This window comes from Acanthopagrus latus, chromosome 17, assembly GCF_904848185.1.
Source record: "Acanthopagrus latus isolate v.2019 chromosome 17, fAcaLat1.1, whole genome shotgun sequence".
NCBI lineage: Eukaryota > Metazoa > Chordata > Actinopteri > Spariformes > Sparidae > Acanthopagrus > Acanthopagrus latus.
Window position 1 is genome coordinate 7,755,093 of NC_051055.1, and position 27,186 is coordinate 7,782,278.

Below are 27,186 nucleotides of genomic sequence, written 5' to 3' on the forward strand. Positions count from 1 at the left end.
TGGCCTCGCTCCCTTTTGCCGACCCTGTAATTGTGAGGCCACCGCAGGGTCCTAACTCATGCGCCACCATGTGATCTCTGTGACAAATGAGAGTAGGGACGAGGCTTGACTACTTGTTGGGGCCTTTAAAGTGGAACTCTGCGATTAGCAGAGAGGGGTGAGTGCTCGGCGAACTTGAGGCCCGGTTAAGTCACAGCGCTGAGAGGGAGGCAGGGCGGGGGGAAACACAAACACTCACTCACTCTTTCGGTGCCATACACTCGCTCGCTTCCTCGGTCTCTCTCACGACAGAGAGGGAAAGTGAGAACCAGTCAGAGAGAGGGAGGGTGAGAGAGCATGAGAATGAAAGAGCAGGGGAGAAAGTGTAGAACAGCCTTGGCGCTGGGCGGAGGGCCAAGCCATCCTCCAGAGGAGCCAGGACGCCAGAGGAGACCTCAGACAGAAATAACTCCAAACATCCCATAAAGACCCATTAAAACCAATTCATCTCAATTACTCTCTGACACACACACACGCACACACACTCTGTACCGCCGATTGTGCACCAGTGTGTACAAACAGACACACTACTACTACTGTACACACTCCAACTTGATGACAGCTCTTTGTGAGCATCCCGCAGACTGCTGCATGTATGAGCAGACAGTAAGCTCATAAAAATCAATCAACGTCTTTTTGTATGTCCTGTAAAATGATGTATAACATAATAAAAGGTTGTTTTATTTGGGATGTAACATCTTCACAATTTCTTGGAGGGGGGATTTTTACTCAGCAGGATAACCTGTATAAAGTGGAACTATTTGGAATGTAAAGTAAACAAACTGAAAAGTCAGACCAAGGATGGAAACCAAGGAAATTAAACGAAGTAGGTCACAGCTGGCCACTGCACTTTTATAAAGTTGTTTTGTGTATTTTTAATTTTGTCTGTTTTGAAAAAAACACTTATTTTTTTTGTTTCCATCTCAGGTATCTGCATTTAAAGTCACATACTTCACAGTATAAAATCCAAATTGACATGAACAGGTCATGGTAAGGGGTAGAGCAGAGCTCCGAGAGGAGACAGATACAGATGCTGCAGTTGCAACTGGGTTGTAATAAAATTAAGGATAACTTCATTATGGCTTATGGTTAAGGTTAGCATTATTATACTGACACAGACTAAAACAAATCTAGCCTAATCACTTAAATGCACTTTCTAAGTGACCCAGCTCACACACCAACGATGTTGCTTAACCCAAACACACATATGCTGCTATGCTCCAGTAGTGACTTCTCAGTTCATGGGCACAACCTTTTTGATCTTTCTAACCATTTATGAGCACTAATTCAACTAAAAAGCTACAATGGGACAAAGATACAACACAATCAAAATCAGCTGACAATGTTGACTTGTCTCTGCTAAGGTAAAATGATCAGCTAATTGAACTGTCAACAAAGTTAGTCAGCTGAAAGAACATTCACTGGCAACTATTTTAAAACTCAATTAATAATCTAGGTTCTCCAATGTCACAATTTGATGGTTCAACTGACTATTTTTTGGATTATGTACCATTTGTACTTTGAGTACATTGAGTTTTGGAATAAGTTTCATTGAGATTTTTTCATTTTTCAAGTTTTTTTATTTATTCATTTCATAGACTGAACAATGAATTGAGGAAATTATCAGCCAATCATTTAACAACTAACTGTTGTGAGTTGAAGGCCTACTCTGTAATTCATTTGCAGACCTGTTGAATCCAGGTTGTAATTGTTTTAATCAACTATTAAACTGTTCTGTGGCTGTGTTCTGCAACTCTTAAGTTTCCTTTTTGTGATTAAATTTATGTGTTTCCTTGTGAAATTTATAAACCAACGAGTGAAGCCAATTTTCTTTGCGTAAAGGGAATTTAAAACGCCTATAACGGTGTTGTGGGGGGACTAGAGTTCATGAAAAAAAAATCACTGAATCCTATTCCACACTGTGTAATTTTCAGTTCATAAACGGCTTTGATTTTGCAGTGTTTGCATTTGGATGCCTCCCAATTAAAAGCCTTTTGCCACAATTTCATTGTGCCTCATAAATAAAAAGGAAATGCATCCTCACCACACACGGTAATCATAACACAGAGTGGGATAATGAATAAAAAGTGTTCATTCTACTGGGTGAGTTTTATACAAACAGAGACAATGACAATGATCAAAGCAAATGCTATATAAACAGTGGTGTTTTACTGTGGCAGTAACATCACAAGACACCGCCACCATTTTATTAAACCACCTTAAAGTCACCACAAGATATGTAATACTATATGAGGAGGTTATGAAAAAGAAGACCAAGACAAACCCCCTGCTGCAGCGCTTCATAAACCTCCACAACAGGAAACTTGTTTAATAGGTCCCAGTACTCGTGACATTCCTACAGGAGCATGGAGATGACGGCATCTGGCTCCCATCAATGCTGCACAAAATGAGAAAAATCAGCCATGTCCCAAATCTATTGTCAGTTTTACAAGCAGTGACTTAGCCTTCTTTGTGTAAGTGAATGTGACCGTCACAAGTCGACATTACGAACCATCAGATTTATTGTAATCTTTAAGTTTTTACTGTCTTTGATCATATACAGTGTGCAGGAAAAAAAAGGAAAAAAAAAAAAGATTTGTGAAAAATCCAAAGTTTAAGCGCAAGAAAACTGAGCCCGAACCACTGCCATTCAACAACTGGTTAACACTAAATTCAATTCATAGAAGCTTATGTAATGAAATCCTTTCACTGACATCACTGGTATAAAAAGTGTGTACTAAGTAGGTCAAAATCATAATATAAAAAAATCACTTCAATTCCAACTGTCAAACAGGTAGTGAACTAGCTGCGGGGCTGACACTGTCAGCTCTAAGTCCCATGTGTAGTTTGAGCAGTCACTACGTTACGCTTCCATACCTTATACTTTGTGCCCTTATTCTTATTACACTCTAATATACAGTGTAGAGCCTGACCGATAAAACCGGAAAATCTATCAACCAATATTGGTTTACCACAGATGTATTGGTTTTGGTGTATGTTTTTCGATATGAACCGATATGAAAAAGTATAGGAGAAAAAGATGGTTGGGGTAATTTATAATTATTACATTTCCAGTGAGGTTTACAGTGACAGTGCACTGATGCAATTTCTGACAGTAGAAGTGCATTGTTATACTGTAAAATATCCCACCTCCATTACATGTGTTTGTCACAACTGCATTTGAGGGCTTACAGCCAAAAATATGCACATACCAAGTGGAAGCTAATGAGCCTAGCTGGCTATCTACCACCACCAGCAAGGCTGACAGCACACCTCGAGCAACACCAGCTCTAAACCATAAATCACAAGATGTCATAAAGACCCAGTTACACAGTTTTCTTTTTTGGAAAAATATATGTACTTTTAATGTACTTGAACTTTTAAAACCCTCAGCAACTTCAGTATCAAAGACCTCAGAGTAATGGCCAAACTGTGAACTCTGCAGTGCAGTCAAACAGTGCAAAAATGAACACAGTTAATCCAAACTTTGAAACAATAAATGGAAAGTCTAAAAAAATACATGAAAACAATTGATAGTTTAAATAATTTTTAACAAATCCTAATCATGTTTGAAAGGGAATTTGAAAACATCGCAATAAAAAAAAAAAACAAAACAAAACAAAACGCACACATCAGTAAATGTGTTTTCGATTAAATATTAGGAGCAGTTTTGAAAAAAAAAAACATAAAAACCTCCATTTAAAACTGATGAAACCCTTTTATTAGTCTTTGGTTAGGTTTCAGTTCATGTCAATAACTTGATGATTTATAACTGACTTTTAAAGGATCTGGAGAATCCCTGGGCAACGGACTATCTGGTGGTATGTGTTGCATCTCAGAGGACCTCTTGGATGTCGCTGTGCCCTTGTGACTTCAGACACTCTTGCCTTTTCCACTCAGTCCTGCTATCGGCCTTCAGGCTGACCTCAATGATCTCAATCTGCCCACACCTCAGGCCAAGGCTTCTTAACTAAACCGTCCTCTCCAGTGGAAAACTGACGACCTGGCCCAAAAACAGCAATGAGCGATCCAATCTAAAGTGCCTTTTGCTTTTAGAGGGCTTGTTTCATAACACTCACTGCCATCATCATGTCTGTCATTATCATATGGTGCTGAATTAGTGTTTACTGACAATCACCGCATGGGATGGATGGGGTAGAAAGAAAAAATTCACATTTCATTTTGACTTTTGCAGCCATTTATCTCTGGTAATTAATCTCATCTGTCTAGTTGTGATTATCACAGATGAACAGCTCCATCTGTTTCAGAATCCAACAGAACAACCATGGCTAACACTCACAATGCACCTTGTCTCTCAGAATCCATCAGATCCACGAGCCTATATGATTTGGCCACATTTCTCTGGTGAGTGACACTGGGAAGAATTTGAGAAATCTCCAGTACCTAGCTGTGGAATGTAAGCAGTAGCAATGGCCAGGAGGAAGAATGGAAAAGAAGTCAGCAGCAGACAGTCAAGTGGGGGGTGGAGGGGGATTGGAGGAGACAGAGGGGAGATTACGATACCTTCAACATTTTTGGTAAACCGCAAGTGGCCTTCGTTAATTTACTATTCTTATCCACAAAATTACCCGAATACTGTACACTGAAGTGCTGGTCAAGGATTAATTCCTTTTGCAGTGCTGCATTACGCCATACTTTTCACCGGCGACACCACCAGAGAGACGGAGGAGCTGGCCCTTTCGCCGAAAAACAACCATGAGTAATTTTCCACTGATATAACCACCGAAACACTGCTGCAGCACCACACACGACAGACTTATGACACACATGATTCCCCCCCCCCCACCCCCCCCACCCCCACCCCTACCCCACACACACACTCCCATCTCTCTCTCTCTCTCTCTCTCTCTCTCTCTCTCTCTTGCCCCACATGTTTTCTTTTACCCCACAAAGTCCCGCTGGTTCAGTCCACAAAGCGCAGTGTTAACATTGTAATTACAGACGTGGACTACAATAATAATGTGGGGAGAAGGGCCCAAACCTCTGGCCACTTTCTTCCTGTGCCATTTACTTCTACTTTGATTGTTTCCTCTGTGTGTGTGTGTGTGTGTGTGTGTGTGTGTGTGTGTGTGTGTGTGTGTGTGTGTGTGTGTGTGTGTGTGTGTGTGTGTGTGTGTGTGTGTAAAATTGGGCCAAAGATATTTGGAGCGTTGTGGTGGCTGAGACCCCTTGCCTGAAAGGGAAACACAGGCATGAGCCCGGCTTGTCTGCGTGCTAATCGCTAGCAGGCGTCCGCTCCATCCCCTGGCCTGGCTCCACACCTCAGATTCAGATAACGTCAGAGTCTGCTCACCACCGCGCTGGGTGTCAAATCTGGCCTCATCTCAAAGTAAGGGCAAAATCCGCTGACAGACTGGGTCTAAATAATCTGCAAGATCACGATAATATCCCGTGACACTTTGTTGTAATTAACTCAAAACACTTGATATGACAAAGCTGATTGAATGCACAGCGAGCTCGTCAAAGGTTTTACATCTGCTGTTCCAAACACACTGTCTGGTATGTTTTTCCTGGGAACAATCCTCTGGCACACATCAGGGGTTCCCGTCCTTTAAAAAAAAAAAAAATAATAATAAATTTCCAGCACATTTCCAACTTCCTGCCAACTCATAATGTTCTCTGTGTGGGATTCTCATTTGACATGTTAATAGCTAACCTTGAGAACAGTTGTTAGATGCTAAGACAGTGGGGCCAATCACCGGTCGGTGTCATGAGATCCTAGACACACCGGTAAGTGCTTCACTTTATGACACTAGTTGTTCTTCTGTCTCTTTCCGTCTCTGTCTCTTAATGGCTTTAAATTTACATGTTTCTACACGAAGTGAATATACACATTGCCATCTTAAAAAGGTGCATTATGTAGTTATGGGGAATCAATTTTATTCTGCAGAGATTCACTGATTTTTTTTATGCTAAAACTAAATAAACACGCTCCTGTCTTTTCATGGCTGAATGAAAAAAACTGCCCTTAAAAGGACAACACAACTTCACACTGTTTTGCTTTACTTTACGGTTTATTATTATTATTTGGCGGACCCTGCCACCTTTGTAGCTTCAAACATGTTTCTGGGGACCTTAGTTTGTCCTGAGAACAGCTTGTTTATTCACTTATGGAAAAAAAAATGATATAACACTTTAATCAATATCATAAATGTTAAAATTCTGATTATAAATGTGTTCGCCAAAAAAACATAGTAACCCTTTAAATATATGTACTACTGAATCAATAATATACCTATGTATTTAAAAGGATCAAGAGTCTGTCTTTGCTTACCTGCCTGCATGTTAATCTGCAAAGTGGCTTGACATAAGTTTAACTGTCTCCACAGGCACTAACTCACGCTGTTCTCTCACCCACACACATCATTCAGGGGCTGAACTGATCATGGAACAGATAAATGCTACGGCAGCTTAGTACTCCTTGTATCTGATCGTATATATCCAGAAGTGGTTGGAAAACCTTTTCCTTGTTGCTTGACAGAAAGCAATGTTCCAGTGCAACTTTAGATGCCATCATCACAATGTATAAAGAAAGAACAAAACCCTTTGATAGGAAATTGCTGCTCTGAAGGCTATCATCCTATTGATCAGCTTTCATTTCAGAGTGACTGCTACAGAAACATAGTTGAGCCTGGGCAATAGAGCATTGAAACAGAAACCCCAAACGTACAAATCTCACTTCATCGTTGCTGCTATGACTGCTAAGAATAGTAAACAAAAAAAAAAAAAAAGATTAAAAAGCCAATTTATCATCTTTTTTTAAATGGATTCAGATGTTCCATACTAAACTGAGTGAAACCTTACCTACCTCATATTAAAATGTTTGACTATTTACAGGTTCAAATTAAAACTACTTATTCTGTTAACACACCTGCCACAGTATGTGCCAATACTGATGTCCAGATGGTTCTGCAGCTATTTTCTTTCCTGTTGCCTTGCTCTTCTTTGAATAATACCATTTTAAAACTCAGTGGAAACAAGCCCTTCTTGATAATCGCACCAGTCCTAAACACAGGCGGGTCCTGGATCATCATCTGGAGGCCACCTGTTAGTTGCTGTGATTTGCTGCTCTACAACATTATCATCCTGACAAGCTCAAGGCTCTTCTTTCTAGTTGGGAAATGGAGAAAAGGGATGCGCCATAATTTCTACTTTATGTTCTTCTGTTGGCTTTCATGGAAATGCAGAGCTAAGAGGAGGCTGCTGCAGGATCAAGGACTAAGCAGTAAGCGAGTTCAGACATTAGCCCAATCAGTGAATAGGTTTAAAGGTTGGGCTTTAGCATTACTGTTGTGGTGACAACTTAAATGAAACCTGCTGTGCCATGTTCACAAGCACCAAGTAAAACTGGATCAAGTAACTGAACCAGGATTTGCCAGCAGACTTGTTTCAATGAATTTCCATGTGGCCGTTCAGAAACCTGGCGTTATTGGACGGGCTCTGTACATTTTCATTATTTAATGTGATTGTAGCTGAAGCACAAGGATAATGAGGCTGCTCTGAGCAGCAGATGTCAAAGCAGACGTCGTAAGTGGTTGACAGGGAACTTGTCCAGACCTTGTAAAATATAAATTTGTCACTTTTCTCTGGCTTCTGTACAATCAAAATTTAAAAATATGTTTTTTTTCCCACCCAACCACCTGACAAAAATAAATCCTTCTAGCTGTGGAATCATTAATAAGCTGACATCATCATCATCATTTACTCTGTAACTGAGCTCAGGGTCTCCTGTGAATGCAGCTAAACGCTCTATTTATATTATTATGGAGTTATTAAAAATGTTACTACAAGATGTGGCAGAACAATCCTGGGTCAAAACTGGGGATTATTTGGGGAGGAAAGCTGATCAGCACATATGAAAGCTCAGTTAACCACAATAATTCTGACACTCCAACATTTTGACATTAGATCAAATTTTCCAAAACATTTTCAGGGGAGGCTGAGACGAGAGTGGTCTTGTTTGGTTTTCCCCACAGAAAGCAACAGCCAGACTACTTTATTAGTCATAAATATTCAAGTTATGGTTTAAACCTTCAGAGTCTGTTTTTATTCATTATCAAAAGATTGTTTCCATGTGAGGAAGCCAGGGTCAGTTTTGCATAAATACAGAGGATTAAATGTTTTTTTTTAAGTATGGTCTTTTTAATAGTTATGTTCCATATTAATGTGAGGTTGCAATTTGGAAGACTTTCCATCAGTCTGTGGTGCGCTGCTCTGCTAATGTCATGGCAACTTCAAATGATTATTCAGCCCATTTAATTATGGTAGGTGGTATTAAAAAACAGTAACAGTCACAGCCGTCAAGATAAGAACAACAGTGGAACCTGAAATTGAACCGAAAACACTAGTGGCTCCCTGAGTCCATTTGCTTTTGTGTCTTTTTCCACCTCAGTACATGACAAACAAACACATTTGAGCGCACTCTGTCCTGCCTGACTCCCACCTGCTTCCAAACATTGTATTTACCTGCGGTCTCTGGCTCGGGACACACATTACAGCTTGAAACCATTAAGTGAGAGTGAGAGGGTGAGCAGAGCCTTGATAAGGACTTCTTATCTGTACAGTGAGTCAACAGACGCCAGAGCACTCAGAACACGCAGGCAATGCAACCTGCATCACTTCCAAGAAACAGAACAGATGCTGCTGCACATTCCTCCTCCTCCTCCTCCTCCTCAACCCCCCCTTACATCTCTACCTCCTCCATCAACCATTACATTCTGCCTTTGTATGTGACCCGGACACACATATATTTATATGTTGTCAGGCTTGAGATATCGGTGCACTTGTGCGCTGCAGGTCCTTAAGTAACTCCTCCTGCGTGTGTTTTGGAGGGTTGAACAGGTTCAGCCAAAACTGGTTGCATCACTACGAGGGCTGAGCTCCAGGCAGCACTGCAGTCACAGAGACTTTGGGCCAAGAGACACATCTATCAAGGGAGGAAGTTTACACACACTTTAGGGAAGACAATGAACTGGAGTAAGCCGTTAGCTGGCCAACCAGGGGCCGACAGGCCACCTCAAGTCCTGAAGACACAGAGCCGCCACCGCTTTCAAATATTTGATAGTTATATCAAAATCTAACGACAAGCACCTTGGCATGATTTTTCCCCACCTGTCTGATGAGATTAGAAAACTGCTTTGACGTGTTGCAATTCTGACAGGTTTAAACAAAAACTGCAACTCACAGACAGAGCAGTTATTGTTTCAAAATATTAGGCTTGGAAATGCTTTTGGTCATCAGGAATCAGGCTGTATGCAGAACGTTAAACTGTTATGAGACTGTTACAAGTATGAAAAATAAGATGCTTCTGTCCTCAGTGAACTTAAGTTTCCCGATTGGTTGCATCCCACATGTTCGCTGTGGTGCTGTGGTACAGGGTAGAGTTGGTCTGTGTTTATGCACCGCTCACTGCCTGAGGAACACTCTGTGCTGTCACCAATTGTATGTAATTGAAAACAGATCCAATTATACATCAATTTTAATGCATGAACTCACATTATTCAAACCTGTCTTCTTTGCAGGGAACGTTTTCATGAAAGGTAGGCACACTGCACAAAATTCAGAGGGTCTTCCCAGCAGCTTTCACCCTGCCAGACAGGTGCATGCCGAGTAAACAAGGCCACACACGAAGGATATAAGATGGACAGCTGAGATATGAGTTATGCTGGACAGGACACTTGTGTATTTGGGAGGAATAAAAAAATCAATGTTTCTGGATCCATCTTGAGGTGTGTGAGTGTTTCATACTCACGAGAAAGACTTAAGAGGGATGGATGACTTTTATAGGAGCAGATGGGGACTTGCAAACTGACAGGCTAGCAGAGACTTGTTAAGAGGACATGCCCTGACTGACTAACTCCCTGTGGTTGAAATGAACAAAAATCCGTGGGATGCGTCCAATAATTCTGCGAGTGAGGAAGGCAGAGATAATAGGGAGAAAAATGACAGACTGAGCGTCGTGCTCAGCCAGTAACTAAGAGATACCAACACAACAGAGGCTATAAAAACAGACTTTTTTCACCAGAAGATATCGCCACTCCTTGACAGCCTCTTGGCCCACAACATTTTGTACAGTTAGTGAAAGTAATAGTGTTGTGGTTGAGTTGGATCTTTGAATACATAAATCAGAAAAAGGAAAATAACACTTTCAACTCTTAATTGTGAGGTTGGTAATGCACCGTTTATAGCTCTCTATACTATACTTGGCTCAGGAGGGATAATGGTTGTCAGATTTGATTCATAACTTAAAATTTTGTTTGAAGAATTTATTTATCCAACAGATGCTCTTAAAATCAAGCTTGACCTATTGTGCGCCCGGTTGATCCATCAGTAAACTAAGCTAATAACTGAAGTGGAGAAGGACATGAGGCAAGCAAAGCTGTCCTGACTGGAAAAATCAAAAACACTGAAGCATCTGAGAAACAGTGTGTGAAAGTATTTTGGGTTCTAAACTGTAGATGGGAAAATAACCAACAAAAACAAGCCTGTTTCCTGACTTAGTAAAAAGCAGCTGCCTTTCTCATCAACAACAACAACCTGCTAGCTGCAATCTAAGTAAGCCAGCGGAGGCACCAGAAACTACGCAAGCTTGTCCAACTTCTTCCTGGTCACAACACTCATCTTCACGACCCTTGCATGGAGTTCATAAATAACTTTACACTCTATGGACAATATTTGAATAAATCCCAACTAATTCCATGTTAAGTTACATCAAATTCAAACTGACTTCATGAAAAAGTGACGGTCCTAGAATGAATAAAGGTAGGAAACAATCCAATTTGTCTGGAAGCTTCTGGTAAAATAGAAAAAGCATTATGACTTAACATTATTTTTTTTTTCTTACAATGGATTGTATTTATATTTTTTTTTGTCACTGTGACCAACCAAAGCGTTTGACAAAACAAGTCAGCAATCCTTCATTCACACACACACACACACACACACACACACACACACACACACACACACACACACACACACACACACACACACACACACAGGTGGCGGAGGCGCCACCTGCTCGTCAGGAGCGACAACCATTTGTGCACACACACACTCGCATACCAATGAAAGAAATTTGGGAGTCATTGTCTTGCTAAAGGATATTTTGACATGTAGACTACAGGGCCAGGAATCAAACCTCCAACCCTCCGATTGGTGGCAGTGGTGACATAGCCACCCTGTGCTTGTGGAAAGCATAGACAGACTTTGGACCCCTCATGTCGGGCATTCCTAAATATTCTGACTTCACCACATCAGCAAATTGATGCCGCAGATTGGTCTTTGACAGGTCTGTTTAGAAGTTAAAGTAGGTGAAGAAACAACGAGGGCAGAAAAAAAAAGGAGGGCCACTGGGTGCACAAGCTGCTGCAAACAGGACCCATATATGGTGCCGTCTCTGTCTGTGTGACTGTACTACTGACCAGTCTTGGCTAGCCACTCCGATTCTATGTTGGCCAGATACTGAATCTGGAAAACCTGAAAATGAGGCTGAATCAGCAAAGATGGAGTAATACAATAATAAGAGCTGAGATTTCTTAAAATACTGTTGACACGCCAATTTGAAGCCAAGACAAAGAGAAAAAAAATGTTGATCATTTGAGAACGCACCGAAACGTTGGCTAATTGGCCGTCTGAACAACGATAAAAGCCACTTCACAATCAGGAGCTGGACAGACCACTCAGTGAGGAATCAAAAGCTTAAATATGGCATGTGCTCCTAACATGAGCATCTTTATGAAAACTGCATCTCCACACATACTCTGGCCGAGTACGACAGGGAGAGTTTCCACAGTGTACTGTATCATCTGAGCCACTGGTCTGGCAGAGGTAAACCAGCCATTTTGTTTATCCCTTAAAGAACAACTATTACATTTACTGGACCGCACTGGACAGCGGGACAACATAAAATACACTCACTTTTTCTCTACGTTTACAGCAAATTCTGCCCATGATCTCCTTTGTCAACAAGAGGGCTGAATATATTTAGAACCAAGTATAGTTGATGGCTGCCAGAATGGATCCCTCAGGAAACAGCAAGATGGCATGTTCGTCCAGAGCGCTGCCTTAATGATCTCTCATGCTTAAAGACACATCATTCTTCATTTATTTTATACATCTACACTCAAAAACAACACAGGCTACATATAAATCAGCTCACCACACACACACACGATGCACACACCCTTGACTAAAAAGATATGCGAGGTAAATGTGACTCACAGGAAATTTTAATTGGCTGCCAGAAGCCGGATGTGCGTCTGCGGCCTATCTCACTGTCTGTGCACGCACACACACACACACACGCGCACACACACACACACACACACACCGCATCTGACGGCCAGTTAATAAGCACTACAAAAGGCCAGCTTTACCGAGATGTGTGGAAGCCGGAAAAGCTGGACACCAGGTGTACAATCTTTTGAATTAAGAAGTTGACACAATGTCATGGTAACTCCCTCACCAACGCTTAGAATAGTAATAGAGAGGAAGAGACTTTACAGAAGACTCCATCAACTCATCCACTTTTCTTTTTACAAAGAAAAAAAAAAACAAAACAAGTCAAGTAAAGACGACACCACGTCACAGGACTACACAGGGAATAACATCATGTGCAATGATGAATATGCACTGATCAGTCAATAGCACTGAAGCTCAGTGGTCAGTGAGTCTGAAGGGACTTGGCTTGGGGGCCTCGAGGGGGGCCGATTCAAGATCCGCTCAGTACAGAGTGTGGACTGGTAACAGTAGAGGTGCAAGTTCACCTCCTTGGCACTACTGATGTGCAAGGCACCATACAACATAACTGCTTGGGGTTTCACATACGAGGCAGCTGCTTCTGCCTGACACCTCTCCATAATTAATGAATGTGTATACGTCCCGTTAGTGCAAATGTGTGCATGTGTGTTTATTTGGGGCCAAGTGTGTGAAAAAAACTTTTGTCTTCTCCTTGATCATTTCTTCTAGATACAATGTTCCGCTGGCAAAACTTTGGGTGCTGGCAATCGTATTCCAAGGTATTCCCTTAGGGCAGCTCACCCACCTTTGCCACACACAGGACCCAAATCAGCCACAACAATAAAAATACCAACACCAAAAAGCCACAATGTCTTATGTGAATTTCAGCATCCTGACATTCAACTTTTTCCTCCTTCTGTAAGAATTTGCTGCTTTTCTCTGATTTTACATCACTGTAAATTGAGTATCTTTGGGTTTGACAGATGACAAATCTGTTACAAAAATAATAATCATTTACAGCCTAAAATGGTGCTGTATAAAAATATTCCACTTTAACTAGTTCTGCATGGGTGGGTCGCTGAGTGACGAAACCCTTAATGTCTGAGCGGCAGCCACAGAAGCAGCTGTGCAGCATCCAGCAGTTAGGGCACCACTGCGCAGGGTTACTGAGGACATGAAGGGCCGCGTTTCTCATGTCTGGGATTAGCTTCTGCTTCATTGTTGCAGAAACCTTCAAGGCATATATGTATTTTGCTGTCATATGGATCTTAAGAAGACATCTTAACTATTGGGGAAATTCAAGCAATAACGTTGCACAATATTAAGTGCAAATTAAACTTTTACCTTGTGCATGGCTGCAAGAGACTGTGCAAGCAAGCAATTTGTGTGTTTTCACTAGTCATGTCTGCATTTTACGTATATATTTGAGACGGGTGTTATAAAAATAATCTCAATGATTTTTGCTCAATGACAGCATTTAATCAGCTTGGTAATATATTTGGGTACGGACTCAATCTAGAGCTTGCACTAACAATTATTGATCTGGCAACTATTTTCCCAGCTCAATCATTTGTTTAACTTAAATACATTGACAATTACTATTCTCCAATTCCTAGAACCCAAGGTGCAATTGTCAACAATATCCAACAGATATGTATATGTATGCAGCTAACCTATTACATATCTACACACAAGGTTATTTCAGTGTTAGGCATTGCATTAAAAGGTAGGGATATTTAATTTATGCTTTGTGCATCAAATCAGTGCGGATTATACCTTGTATATAAGATGACGAATCTCAGCAGCTTAACAGCTCCTTAGCTCTCCAATTGTTTCCATTCTGACTTAATGCACATCTGGATATTTTTCCATGTGCATCAGATTAATTAAAAGATAAAAGCCCTTTAATGTGTAGTCCTATGCATTATTCTAAGTGATAAGAATCACGACTTGGCCTGGAACTCATTCTGTGCCTTCACTGAGATTTGATAATAGCCTGATTCGAAGACTTCCTGTGTTCAGCCAGCAGCAAAGAAAAGGGTTTCAACGGAGGAAATAAAACACTTTAGGAATACCGGTGTAACGCAACAGTAACTTAACTGCTGGATATGAAAACATGAATAGGATAATGTGTGTGTTTGGGGACTGTAGGTTGGTTTATGAGGTTTGTTTTTATAATCAAACAGATATTAGAGGGTATTTGGTTAGAGGAAATGACAAGGAGAGATGTTGTTGACAAGCTCAAGGTGGCAGGCCTGGCATCAGGCTCACTAAGCAGCACATAAACACTCCATTCAATTTCATGGCAGTTGTTTTAATGGGGCACTACGACTGCATTCTCTTGAGAAGTCCCCTCTATGAACAAACAAATCTGTAACTGAGTACTGCTCACTTGGAACTGCGAGTTCCTCAATGCCAGCACAACACCACTGTCTCTGCCATCAGTTCCAATTGACTCCCTATTAAATTACTACCCTCCTGCCACAATTTCATCCTGTGCCTCAACTGTTGGCTATAAGATTTGCTTGGCGGCAGGGACAGCGTGGTGCTCACTGTCAAAGTTGAACGTTTCACCAGAGGAGCATGAAAAATTGTTAATAAATATGCAAAATGAAAATGTATCTGGTGGTTTAGCTGCAATAATCAGCTGCGTTGACCAAAGAAGACAGCATGTGATATATTCAAGGCCACAGCAGCAGAGAGGAGAGGATGCTTTTACACTGTGAAGCTACTTTAACACACACCTTTTCATTTCCAAAGAGCTTTTAAAAGAAAGCATCAGGCTATGTCTTGCTGGCCTCCTGGTGATTTAGTCTGCTGTCACAGCCCAGTGGCAAACAGAAAAGTCTCTTTTGGTGCCTCCATTCCACAGACTGTTGTGCTCCTTCCCCCATTTCAAAACAAATAAAGATGGAAAACACTCCTTTATCCAAGCCCTCCCATTCAAAGCATTTTGTTTTGGTGAGTGCCGTCGCCTGTCTTAGGCTGAGGCGACATAAACTGGTAGTCAAGTCTTACCAGCTGTGGAAGGAATCCTGTTTATCAAGGACCAAAGACAACAAACACACAGTCCAAAGGAGCATTTCCTCAGCACCACAATAAATATCTACAGCAGGAGGGTGATTCCAGTGCACTACAGCTCTTCAGTGGCAACATCATCTGTGCCAAATAATGATCTAAATGATCTTTGGAAGTGTAATCCCATGGGAATGCAGAACATGACCACACAGCCTGTGACCACAGAATAAAGTAGAGATATAAATAGACTATGATAAAAGGAACTTATTTTAGAATATCGGTTAACCAGAAAGCAACGCCACAAACAGAAATGAAATACTCTTTAAAGTCCAGAGCTAGAGGGAGCGTGAGAATTTCCTTTTACTTGATGCTGCTGAGTTTTAAGATGCAGCCTTGCTCAGGCCACTGTGTGTTTGGGCTTTTTTTTTTTTTTTACCTTACAAACGGTTTCAACATCCCAGGGCAGGATGGTCTGTAGGTCGATGAGCTCGCAAGAGACTCCCAGTTTCTCCTGAGCCATGTTGGCCACTTCCCTCATCACATGGATCTAAAACAGAAACAAGAAAGAAAGAATGCCTTTAAATCTTATGAACTAATGCTGTTTGCAGTTTAGCAAGGATTTCACACCTGCTGCAATAAAAACTCCTGACCTTGATTTGCCATGCACATGTTAAAGTTCTAACTCGCTTCTTTAGAAAGTCTAGGGCAAATGACACTGATGGTTTTGAGTATTTATATGAGCTGCTGCAAAATGCATGAAAAACAAACAAATCATCAATGACAACGAGAACTGCTGCCAAATTACTCACATTATCTATCCCACAGTAATGACACTACATTACACATAGAGATATAGACCTATAGCGCAGTGTCACAGTAAACTGCATACAGTACAGAGGTACAATGATTTTTCAGTTAAAAAAACAAAAAAACAGACACATTTGCTTTGGATTTGGTCTTTCAACAAAACAAAAAGCATATTTCTTTATACCACCAGGAAGTGTGATTAACAAGTAACTACAAATGTTAAAAAAAGGAAAACATCAAAACTCACTGGACCAATTCGTATTTTCTAACTTGACATTCATATTAGCTTCCTTTTAGGAGCTTGTAACCACAGCAGGAGGTTAAAGAAAGAAGTAATTTAATAGTAATAACGCCAATAAAGAATCGATTTTATTACACTTTCTGCAAGGGACAAAACAGCCTCTCACATATCATTGCCTAATAAACAGGGAGTTGAAAACAGCAATTTAAGCCTCAAAACATTGCGTGCAAGTCATTCCTATTAATTCACCATTTGTGTAATAAATTACTTGAGTTCACAGAGTCCGTGTTTACTGGCAGTCATTGTTGGCTGCTTTAAATAAGAAATGCTATGATAAATCTGAATCATCACAACTAGACGACTTGTCAACAGACGAGCCAGATTGAAAGATGCCGGCCCTGGACTCAAGTTAAGAAAAAAGCTCAATAACTCTAAGTATTTATTATGGAAAGATGCTGCCATTACATTAAACGCAGCAGATAAAGTGGATCTTTCTGAGGGAGGAAACATTAAGAGGCTGTTAAGAAGAGGGGGAAACCCTTTTTTGGGGGGAAACAGAGGACTGGGCACTCTTCCTTTAACTCCACTCGCAGGTTGTTTTTCTTTACTCTTCCTCGCACAGGCCTGACAGACGGGGTGAGTAATGATGAGGGAGAGGAGAGCCACGCTTTCCACTGATTTACTGGATCTTCATTCTTCTCTGTCCACCCTTCAACAGTAATACTGGCTTTGATGGAGAAGTTTTCCTTCAAAGCCCTCAGACCCCCCTCCCATGCTCAGGGAACATTTCGACCTGGATAAGCTGGTTAAAGTGGCTCTGGACAATCGAAAGGGGATGTCTCCTGGTGAGTTACAGGCACCTTGATACCAAGCTACAGAAAATAAAATCTCTTGGATGAAAAGGAAGACAACAATATAAGCAGCATATACTGTATGTAGTGTTATCACATGGAGAGCCTTGACGTTGTGGAAATGTCTGGGCAAATAAAGCCACAGACCGAGAGGCCATGCTGGGAAAGAGGGGGCTTGTGTTAGACTTAAAGTTAATCCACTGCTTGCGTCTGTGGCTTTAAACATGATTTAGTGGAGACGACATTGGGCTCCTTTTTTCCCCCCGTGGCTATGGAAAATGATCCAAAGATAGATGACAATTTTAAACTGTTCAGGTCACCCAGAGTCTGTCAGTGATGCACGGGGGCCGCCTACCTGTGTCCCCCAGGCAACCAGGGTGACATCACTTCCTTCCTGTAGGATCTCGGCCTGCGAGAGTGGGATGGTGTAGGCCTCCACGGGAACCTGCTCCACTAAGGAAACACACAGATTTTCAATAACAAAATTAATATTCGCTCAGTGCTTATGTGCAAACACATTACATGCAAGCTCACATGCGAAATAAACCATGGTCCATTCTGAACACATTCATTAATCATTTCGCTGTGCACCCTGTGGTTTTCATGAGAAATATTCACAAACTGACCGGGCATCTAAATAATACACTAGATGACAAACTGGTGAAATGACAGGACCGGCAGAGAACACCAACTCTTACTCTAGAACATTTTATCTGGCCCATTTCAAATGCCTCTTTGTGCTTTTTTCCAGAACCTCATCTCTCACCAGAGACAGAGTGTGCTTTTATCAGCACAATCTAATGCATGACCTAATGATAGCTTTTGCCAGCTATGGGCCTATAACCCTGATTAATCCTGACAACAAAACATTGGTGGGATGGGATATCAGTCAGAAAAGGGGCCACAAAAACAGGACATAATTCCAAAAAGGGAGGCCCTCGCAGCCAGCCTCTCTTTGAACCAAAGTCCAAGACAAAGTGCATGTAAGTATATGGTTTGAATAATAGTTAATAATGCCTTGGAAAGCTGAAGCACAGCTATGGAAATCATTACAACGCAGAAACTTATCATAAACTCAAACTGCCATCACTTTTAAACATGCTGCTTATTAGCAATATTTATACTGTCCAGACACAACATATAATCACCAAATGTAGTACTTTAAATATCTTTGAACCATTTACCATTACAGCTTTGGCTGCAAAACACCCCAAGCACAGAGTGTGATTTGATTCTGGGGGAACCAAACGGCTGAAAACATTCCTACATGGCAATGCATAAAGTCCAAATTACAATTAGGCAACGTAATCATACTCTGGGGAGACACTGGGTTTGATACCTCTCTGGAAACCTTGAATGACTTCCATGATCCTTTCAAGCCGTAAAGGAAAGAAAAATTGCCCATCCCGGCGACTCACTATGTTAAAACAACATGAAGGGTTTGGGTGAATCATATGCAACTCCTGGTTTCAGCTTCCAGACGAGACAGAAAATAGGCCGTTTGAGTGGAATAATAGCATTTTGCAGAACGTTAAAATTGAATTATGAAAACTGGGTTATGGTTTAATAAGTGGAATCTCAGGCCTCACAAAACAGTATGGCCTCGATGAGACAAATGTGTGGTTTATATCCTAAGAGGGGCTGCTGCAATTAAAATATGACCTCATAATCCAGGCAGAGATCATTAGAGGCATGTGGACCTGGCATGAGAGCGCTGCCCCCTTTAACATATCATAATAACTCCTCAAAGGCGACCAGTACTACCAAACGTTCCAGTGTGAGAGGGATGAAGGATCTGTCACACAGCTTTCAAAACTGACCCTCAGTTAATGTTGTCAGTAAGGACCTCTGACACACACGTCTCTGTGTTGACTGATCCATATCTCGTCATATACCTTGGCTTCAGTCCATCGAAAAAATGCTGCAAGACATGACATTTCAAGCAAGGCGTCCCTCACGTACAGTCTGCAGCATTATGTATTATGTACCATCTCGTCACTCCCCAAGGGGCCAATAAAACACGATCCATGTCAACCAAGTAAATAAAACTTCTGCCAAGAACACACACCTGCTCTCGGCTGTCCTGATGAACCAAATTAAACTCAGAAGTCACTCTCGCGTTACATTTCCCACCTAACAACTTGCTTCAACTCAGTGCTATATATTTTTCCAACACATATGCACACATAATCATAACTGGTCAGTTCTTTCACAGCCCCTAAATCTTACACATTGTTGATAGATTATTAGGCCTCAACAACTGTGAGCTATTAAAGACATTCACAAAGTTCTAACATACACATATTTTCCCTTATATCTGTAGTGCCATTTATACATGTAGATTGTTTTGGGGAGAGAGGCACAGTTTTGAGAAATCAGCCATAGAGATGTCTACCTTGAATATAATGGAGGTACTGGCCCTTTGAGCTTGTGGTGCTGAAAGCACCAATAAAATACATTTGTAAAAATCAACAGCAATGACTCTCCAGAAGTCATGACCCACAGACTCTCATAGACAGGCTAGCTAACAAAGCTAGTTTTTGCTACAGCTCAGTCAAGGAAGACAACGTCAATTTTCACATCCTGCATCGTCACGAGCAGGAGCATCCATGAAATGATGTAAACAAGTCATAATTTATCAGGGGAGAGTTACGTTTTTTGGTGCACAAGTTCTTTTTTTATTTTTAAACAAAAAGATGTGCAACAGAATTTTGCTGTCTTTAAAGAAAGAAAAATGAAAAAAAAAAAAAAAACAATGCTGGATTCGTTAGGTGGTTTAAATATCAGACGGCACTAAAATATTATAAATGTTTTGGACAACAATCACTAACTGAGTGCAACAGTTGAAACACTTTGTGTGGGCTATAGTATTTCACAACCTTCTGGCTCTTATCAAATGAAGAAACTAACAAAACTTTCTCTCTGTTTGAGGCTGGTAGTACCAATCTGTTCTGTGTCTGTCTTTCATTAGTAGAAAAGAGCTCCAACATCATCTTCAAGCCTCCAACACTGTGTAAATCACAGATTTCATATTATTATCATCCAACTAAGAAAGCAATGTTTTGCAACAGCTGCCAACAACTGTTAAGGGTTTATTAGGACATTTCTGGACATCTTTTGCACAGCCGCCTGCTTGAAGCTTACTGGCCTCATGTCCAACCACTCTTCCCTCCACACAGGGAGGGGAGGGAGAGAGGATTCAGCTCGGCACTATCAACACTTCACAGCCCATTTAGACAGTCTGCTTCACACTTGTGGTGCTGCTGGTCTCACATTGTTTGCAGTCAGTCATATTGTTTGTTTGTCTTTCCTCACATGCCTACAAGGGAGAACATTTGCTTTCAATAAAGACACGAGGCACACGGATCAGGGGCCACCGAGGCATGATAATAATGGAAGCTGAACATCAGGAGGGACAAACGTACAAACCCAACATGTGCTAATTGTACGTCAACTTCAGACTGAGATTTACATAGAATCCAGCTCACCTGCTGCTCTGTACAGGATCTTGGGCTCGAAGAATATGCAGGGGTTCTGGTCGGCGATGCAGGAGAGAAGCAGCCCCTTGGCCTGAACTGGACTACGAGGTATTACAACCTGAGGACAACACAATATAATTTATTAGACCCAGCATTTATGTTAAGACAACTTTCACTTCAGCTACTGAAAATGATCCAAATCTTATTTAGAGCTGCAACGATTAGTCAATTAACAGAAAACCATTTTGAAAATCGATGAAGTAATTTTTAAAGCAAAACTGCCAATAATGTGTTGGTTACAGCTTCTTCAATAGGAGGATTTGCTGATTCTCTTTGATTTTTATGATGAGTCTTTGGGTTTTGGACACCAAAGCAGCAATTCAAAGACAACACTTTGGGCTCTGGAAATTGTGATGAGAACTGTTCACATTAATTAATCCATTACTCATGAAAGTTGAGCCCTTTTTTCTAACTTTTATTAAAAAAAAATAAAAAAAAATAACTATGAGGACTATGATAAAGAACTTCTGAAACTACACAGTGAAAGCGATTAAAGACTCTTCATGTCAACTGCTTAAGTTATCGCTGCTTTTCTGCGTCATTTTAGTTCTGTCAGATCTTATATCCCTTAATGGTATTTAGAATTAGAGTATCCTGGCAACACTGGGCCAGAGCTGAATCATGCCTGTCAGGCTGTGAGTTGGGTCCGACCCACAGATGGAGCTCACAGAGCTGATAGTTTAAACAAAGATTAACATTCATCAGCCTGACCTTTGCAGGCAGACAACATGTTTATTGCTCTCAGCGACACTCACTCACAGTGGATGAACTGTAGCTGTAAACCATACAGTCATTCCTGGTCTGTAGCGTGTGAGAAACTTTGACGATGATGATGATTATATGTATGCTAAGCTTTAAAAAAAAGGAAAGCAGGGAGGGATGTTGTATCTCGACATTTAAACATAGACTTGTTTACTAGCACATGCTATGCCACCATCTATGTCTGAGAGAATCATTTCCCTCCTCAGGTCTCACACACAAACTTCAAGTATCAGGATCTCTCCTGCATTTGTACAAGCCTAAAGCACGCAGGCTGTTTAGTGTACACTAAATTTGTGTGACTGGACAGCTATTTGCTACAGTTGTCACTAGACTGGTGCGCAACAAAGTCATTCGCCAACTGATTTGTATCAACCTTTCTTATTCAAGCTGCCCTAAAGCTTGTTCGGTTACATCATACTGAATGGGGCAGCTGCTACACGACAAAAAAATGACTAACTAAGAACACCCTGTCATGCCCCCAGTGTTTGTAAGATGTTTTGTGGGGATGTTGAGCACTGTAGTAAAAACTGCTTCACTTCCTGCCTCAGTAGACTGTAGTTCTATGGTTCAAATCTATCAGCAAATGTTACATTTATGCCTTTAAATTACTTAATACAACTATAACACTGATATATTTTAACAAACAAAAGGTTTTCTGTTCATTCAGAGCAACATTACTGTTTATTGGGGGAAATTATGTGAGGGAAGATTAGATAGTAGTTCAATCTCCACCTGTAATGTTTGTTGAGCCCACTCTTAAAACAATAAACCTGCCAGGATCTTTTTTCCAGCATAGTTTTCAGATAATGTAAAAAAAGAAAAGGTTACAAAAAAAAATACAACTGGGGCCTTGTAACAAATACAAATCATAAAATGTAAGGAGGAAGTCTCCACTGTGATTGATTTGATAGTAACCACAGAAACAGTGAAGCTGAGGAAAAAAGGTTTCAGGTTCTCATGCTTGAAAACATATGGAAAGATTATAATGCATTCATATTATATGTGATTGGTCAGATTATTTTATTCCCCCTATAAATATTGCAATAGACCCCAAACAATGTTTAAAAAAGCAGACACTACACTCTGCATGTGGACATTCTTTACAGAGCACTCACAGAAACAGCAGCATCTACAGACAGCATATACTGTCACAGCATTCTTATCCACTTATGTGTTTCTATGTTTCTAAGTTTCCATTCGTCCAATAAAATACATAATGAAATTGATACTATCCATGAATTTATGAATTTACCATTTCAATAGGTTAGCCTGGCAATGAAAAAATACACGAGATTCACAAGAGACAAACAATTTGCTACTAATATCTACTGAGCTAGCCGGCTTTAGTTCGAGTTGGCAGTATTTTTCTTCTTCATAACAAACTGATTTAGCGTGACCTTTAAGCTGTGACTTTACATTGTCACGTAGAATAACAAGCTTAATAACCAACATGTCTGTAGAAGAAGCTATTGAATGCCACAGATATTCCACAAGCTAGCTTTCACCTTATTTAGCCTTCTAACTATAGCTGGCAGTGTGAGGTTACCACCCAGCCAAATGGCGGATATTGCGTTTTGACTTAGTTTAGCTATTAGTTACCACTAATCTAAAACTAGTGGTGATTATATAATTCTATGACATGATGGCATTTTAATTAGCATAAAATATATCAAAGTATATATATAAATGTATGTTTTAATTTCAACCATATTAAATATGTGGTGGCTGTGTTTTGCCTTTGCAAGGCAGAACTGACAGTGCTTTGCCAGTGCCATCAGATCAGAGTGCCTTTAAATATATTTGGGAGCAGAATTGCACATACAGAAATAAAAAGGGGAACAAATCCAAGTCAACATCTGTAATAAACTCCATGGCTGACCTTGATGCCAGGGCAGTGGGCGAAGAAAGCCTCAGGGCTTTGCGAGTGGTAAAGTGATCCGTGGCCGACACACCCCCACGGAGCCCGAATGGTGAGGTTGCCGCAGTCGAACAGGTTGCCAGAACGGTAGCGGTACTTAGCTGCTTCATTGACTATCTGTAAGGAGACCAAAATGATTTAGGTTAACACAACCGCACATTATCAGTTGACATGGAAATGCAACTCAGCTGATCATTACTGGATACCAGGGTAGTTTCAACAGCACAACAATTTCTTTACGCTGGTCAAATGTAGATAAATTTCACGAAACAGGAAAACAGGATGCTTTCTTTCAGTTTCATAAATAAAAGACCACACCGGTGGATTCATGCAACGAGCCATTCTTTCTGCTATTCTCCTTCAAGTTTTTAAAAACCCTATTTCATTTTTAACGAGCAAAATCACCTCAAGTTTCTGGTTTCTTTTACCTCCTTCTACAGTTTCTGATACTGGGCTTCCTCCAGAAAGGTGTCCCAAGTTTTCCTCCCTGAAACTCAGGTGGGCTGTTAATTCAGCTTTTATGTCTCTCTCTGGTCAGTTTGGACCGAATCATTTTAAGCGAGAGCCCAGAAGGAGAGAGATGAAGCCCACTCAAGGCCGACAACAGATTTTATCTACTGTTGCTCAGCGCCTCAGCAGGAGTCTCTTATAAACTGGCTCTATAATCACATATTCGCTTTCATGTTGCCTTGACATAGCAGGGATTCACATCCATCTTGTGGAGGGCAAGAATACACAGAATGACACTCATGTCAACATGTATGCATGGTGGAACAGCCACGGCGTCCACTGTCCCGCTCTGCCCGTCAATGCCACATTAATCTTCCACAGAAAAGACTCACAGGAGGAGGACATGTCTCATGTCTGGCTGCTTTTTGTTTAACAGATTGTTGAATTCAAAACACTTGACGCCACCAGGTCTGTTTATCAAACACCTTCATGTCAGAAAATAAATAATATCACAAACATCAGCGGCTGCCCAGCCGGCAAAGGGAGTTTGTTTCCTTTCTTTGCCAAGTGTTTTCTGAACATTGTATTGCATGTAGATATACACGTATCACTTTATGCAAATTCGACTCAAGATCCAAAGTGTTTATTCTGCATGTGCATGTTATCTGCCACAGCTCTTCCACCTTCTCCTGCTTTCATTCAGCTTGCAGTACACTTGATTTCAGGAGGCCACTCAGACATGCCATTATCTAAAATGCGCGTGGTACCGTAAAAAGTGGAGATAAGATATTGTTAGCCTTCCAACCGATGATGTTTTTCTTTTACTTCTAACTCCATTTCTGATTAATGTGCATAGATTTTTACTATTAGAGTTGTCATCATGTTTTGGCTGATGCAAGCAGTAAGTAGAATGTTGCCATGGAGTCACCCAGATAGCCACGGTACTCACTTGCATCCATTTTTGATACAGAAGAAAAGGCTTTAATTTGATGATTTTCGGAACATATACTGAAGTTATTATGAGCTCCTTTAAATAAAATCTATTCAGACAGATAACAGAAAAAAACAGCCATCATTGGAAAGAGTAAGACGTGCTGATTCTAACACTAACTGTATGATGTCAGTGAATCCTGTTATCCTTTGTTTTGACACTGACAAGAGGGATTTTTGATGCAAAAGGCAGGTCTTGTGAGTTACGTCAGCGTACTTTCCCTCATTCCAACCCGCTGTCTTCCAACCAAACACCTACAGAGTGCCAGCGATTCTCCTGCTATGAGTGGTTCCACCTGGACAAGGTTACATTGAAACAGCTGAAGAGGCCTATAAATGACAATTTGATTTCCAAGTGTTTCTATCGTCTAACACTGACCTTATTATTATGCCATAGTAAGTAATTGACAATGACAGTGTGCCTTAACTGTAGTGCTGCAACAGTTAACCAATTAACCAATGTTTTTGTCATTTTTCAAAGAAAAATTTAAAAAAGTGTGTTGTGAGAGTTTGAATGAGAAGAATATTTTGTAAGTAAATTTTATCTCTTTGGACTCAGCACACAAAACAAAAGAAGCCACCTTGGGCTCTAAGAAATTTAAATGTGCATTTTTTTTTGTTTTTCCAGTTTGACATTTTATGAACAAAAGGATCGAGACAGCTACTGACAGTGTAAGTGATAACGAGAGTATTCTAAAGTTGCAGCCCTTCTTACCTGGTCAAAGGCAGGATAGATGTAGTCAGCAAACTGGATCTCAGCAATGGCTGTGGCACCGGCAACTGCTACGCCGATACCAAATCCCACAATCCCTTGCTCACAAAGGGGGGTGTTGAAGACTCTGTCCTTGCCTGGGGAGACAGAAGAAGAGAGGAGGGAAGAAAAATAAGCTGCAGAACTAGTAGAAGAAGGCAACTGGAGGCCACTGGGTGAAGGAGCTAATCAATTTTCACAGAAAGAAAAGTGAAGAAAAGTGGTTTAAAAGTGTGACAGCCACTACGTATGCAGGGAATACTGAACAGCTCACAGTGTTTAATAATTTATTTGGGACCACTGACCACAGTTGTAGAGGGTGTGTGAGGAACAGCGGGGTTGTTCTGATAACAGAGCGAGGGCCCACGGAACACTCTTGAGTGATGAGGTTGCAAAGAATACCCTCTCTTAAAATGCCATGCAGTCATAAAATAAATGAAGCGACAAGCTGATGACTCCTCCTCAGCTGGTGCTAACCAAGCCTGCCATCCACACACAACCCCCACGGAGTAAAAATACAAGAAAAAAGAGAACTATTTTCCACTCTCCACCCTGTAATCTGAAAAGGAGCCGCAAGGCTAAATTTGGGTCGTAAGTGTTATTTTTGCCCTCTTCTTTGTGTATTTGCCAATCCAGTCTTTTTCTGTTTTGTTGGGAAGTGTGCTTCTCACCAGTGAAACTGCCCTCATGTGCCCTGCTCTGCTCACAGAGTTCAATTAGTAACCACAGTGCCACAAACCCTCACAGGAATGAACAATGAAGTGATCAAAATTTAGTGCCAGGCAGCTCAGACTGAAGCCAACCTCAAATATGCAGCTCCACGTGAAAGTGACATATGTGACAACTAACGTGTGTGTGTGTGTGTGTGTGTGTGTGTGTGTGTTTTCAAAGCACTAAGCACAAAGTCAACATATCTACAACAAAGGGATGGTAAAATAACTCAATGTGTCACTATCAAAGGCATCTTTGTGTTGTTTGTGAAGTCTCAAATACATATTTAAATAGACAGCAGCTTGTATAGTCTGACACCGAGGGTGAAAACAACACAGACACAAACCAGCGAGCCGGAGAGCTAGTCAGAGTACAGAGTCAATGCGCGCTGCTGTTTTCAGAGAAAAGGCTCTCAGAAGTAGCCAGCAGCCAGCAGTGGAGGGGCTGGATCACCGAGGTGAACGCATCCTCCTCGTAAAAAGCCATTCATACGGAGCTGGCCCTGCATTAACCCCTGTTCTGTATAATGGCTGTGGGTGGCACAAGTGTGCACCATGCCTTTCAGTAGTGAGGGGGATAAAAACAGCTTTGCGCTCGTCATTGTACACGAGGATGAGATGGAAAATAATGATCCCCCTCCAAAAAGGTCAACATTTCTGACGTCAATGAAAACAAAAGGCAAAGCCAGCTACTGTAGGCTGGACCTGAGATTCCTCGCTGGTGGACATAAAACACAATACTAAATAAACTGCAAAAATGACACAAAACAAGAAGGATAATTTACTGACATGTTACCCTTTTATACTGCTTTATAAAATGATAACCAAGAAAAATAATCAGTCAGTCAG

General features: G+C 41.0%; 1 protein-coding gene across 2 annotated transcripts in view; it reads right to left on the reverse strand.

The window, feature by feature from the left end:
• bckdhb (branched chain keto acid dehydrogenase E1 subunit beta) overlaps nucleotides 1-27,186 on the reverse strand; it is a 53,620-nt gene that overhangs the window by 21,087 nt on the left and 5,347 nt on the right. For both annotated transcript variants that reach the window (XM_037074793.1, XM_037074791.1), the window contains exons 4-8: nucleotides 25,592-25,725; nucleotides 23,398-23,553; nucleotides 20,706-20,814; nucleotides 17,573-17,670; nucleotides 15,755-15,865 (exon numbers count right to left, since the gene is read on the reverse strand). In XM_037074793.1, the coding sequence (XP_036930688.1) occupies nucleotides 15,755-15,865; nucleotides 17,573-17,670; nucleotides 20,706-20,814; nucleotides 23,398-23,553; nucleotides 25,592-25,725 (608 nt within the window). The remainder of the gene's footprint in view (nucleotides 1-15,754; nucleotides 15,866-17,572; nucleotides 17,671-20,705; nucleotides 20,815-23,397; nucleotides 23,554-25,591; nucleotides 25,726-27,186) is intronic.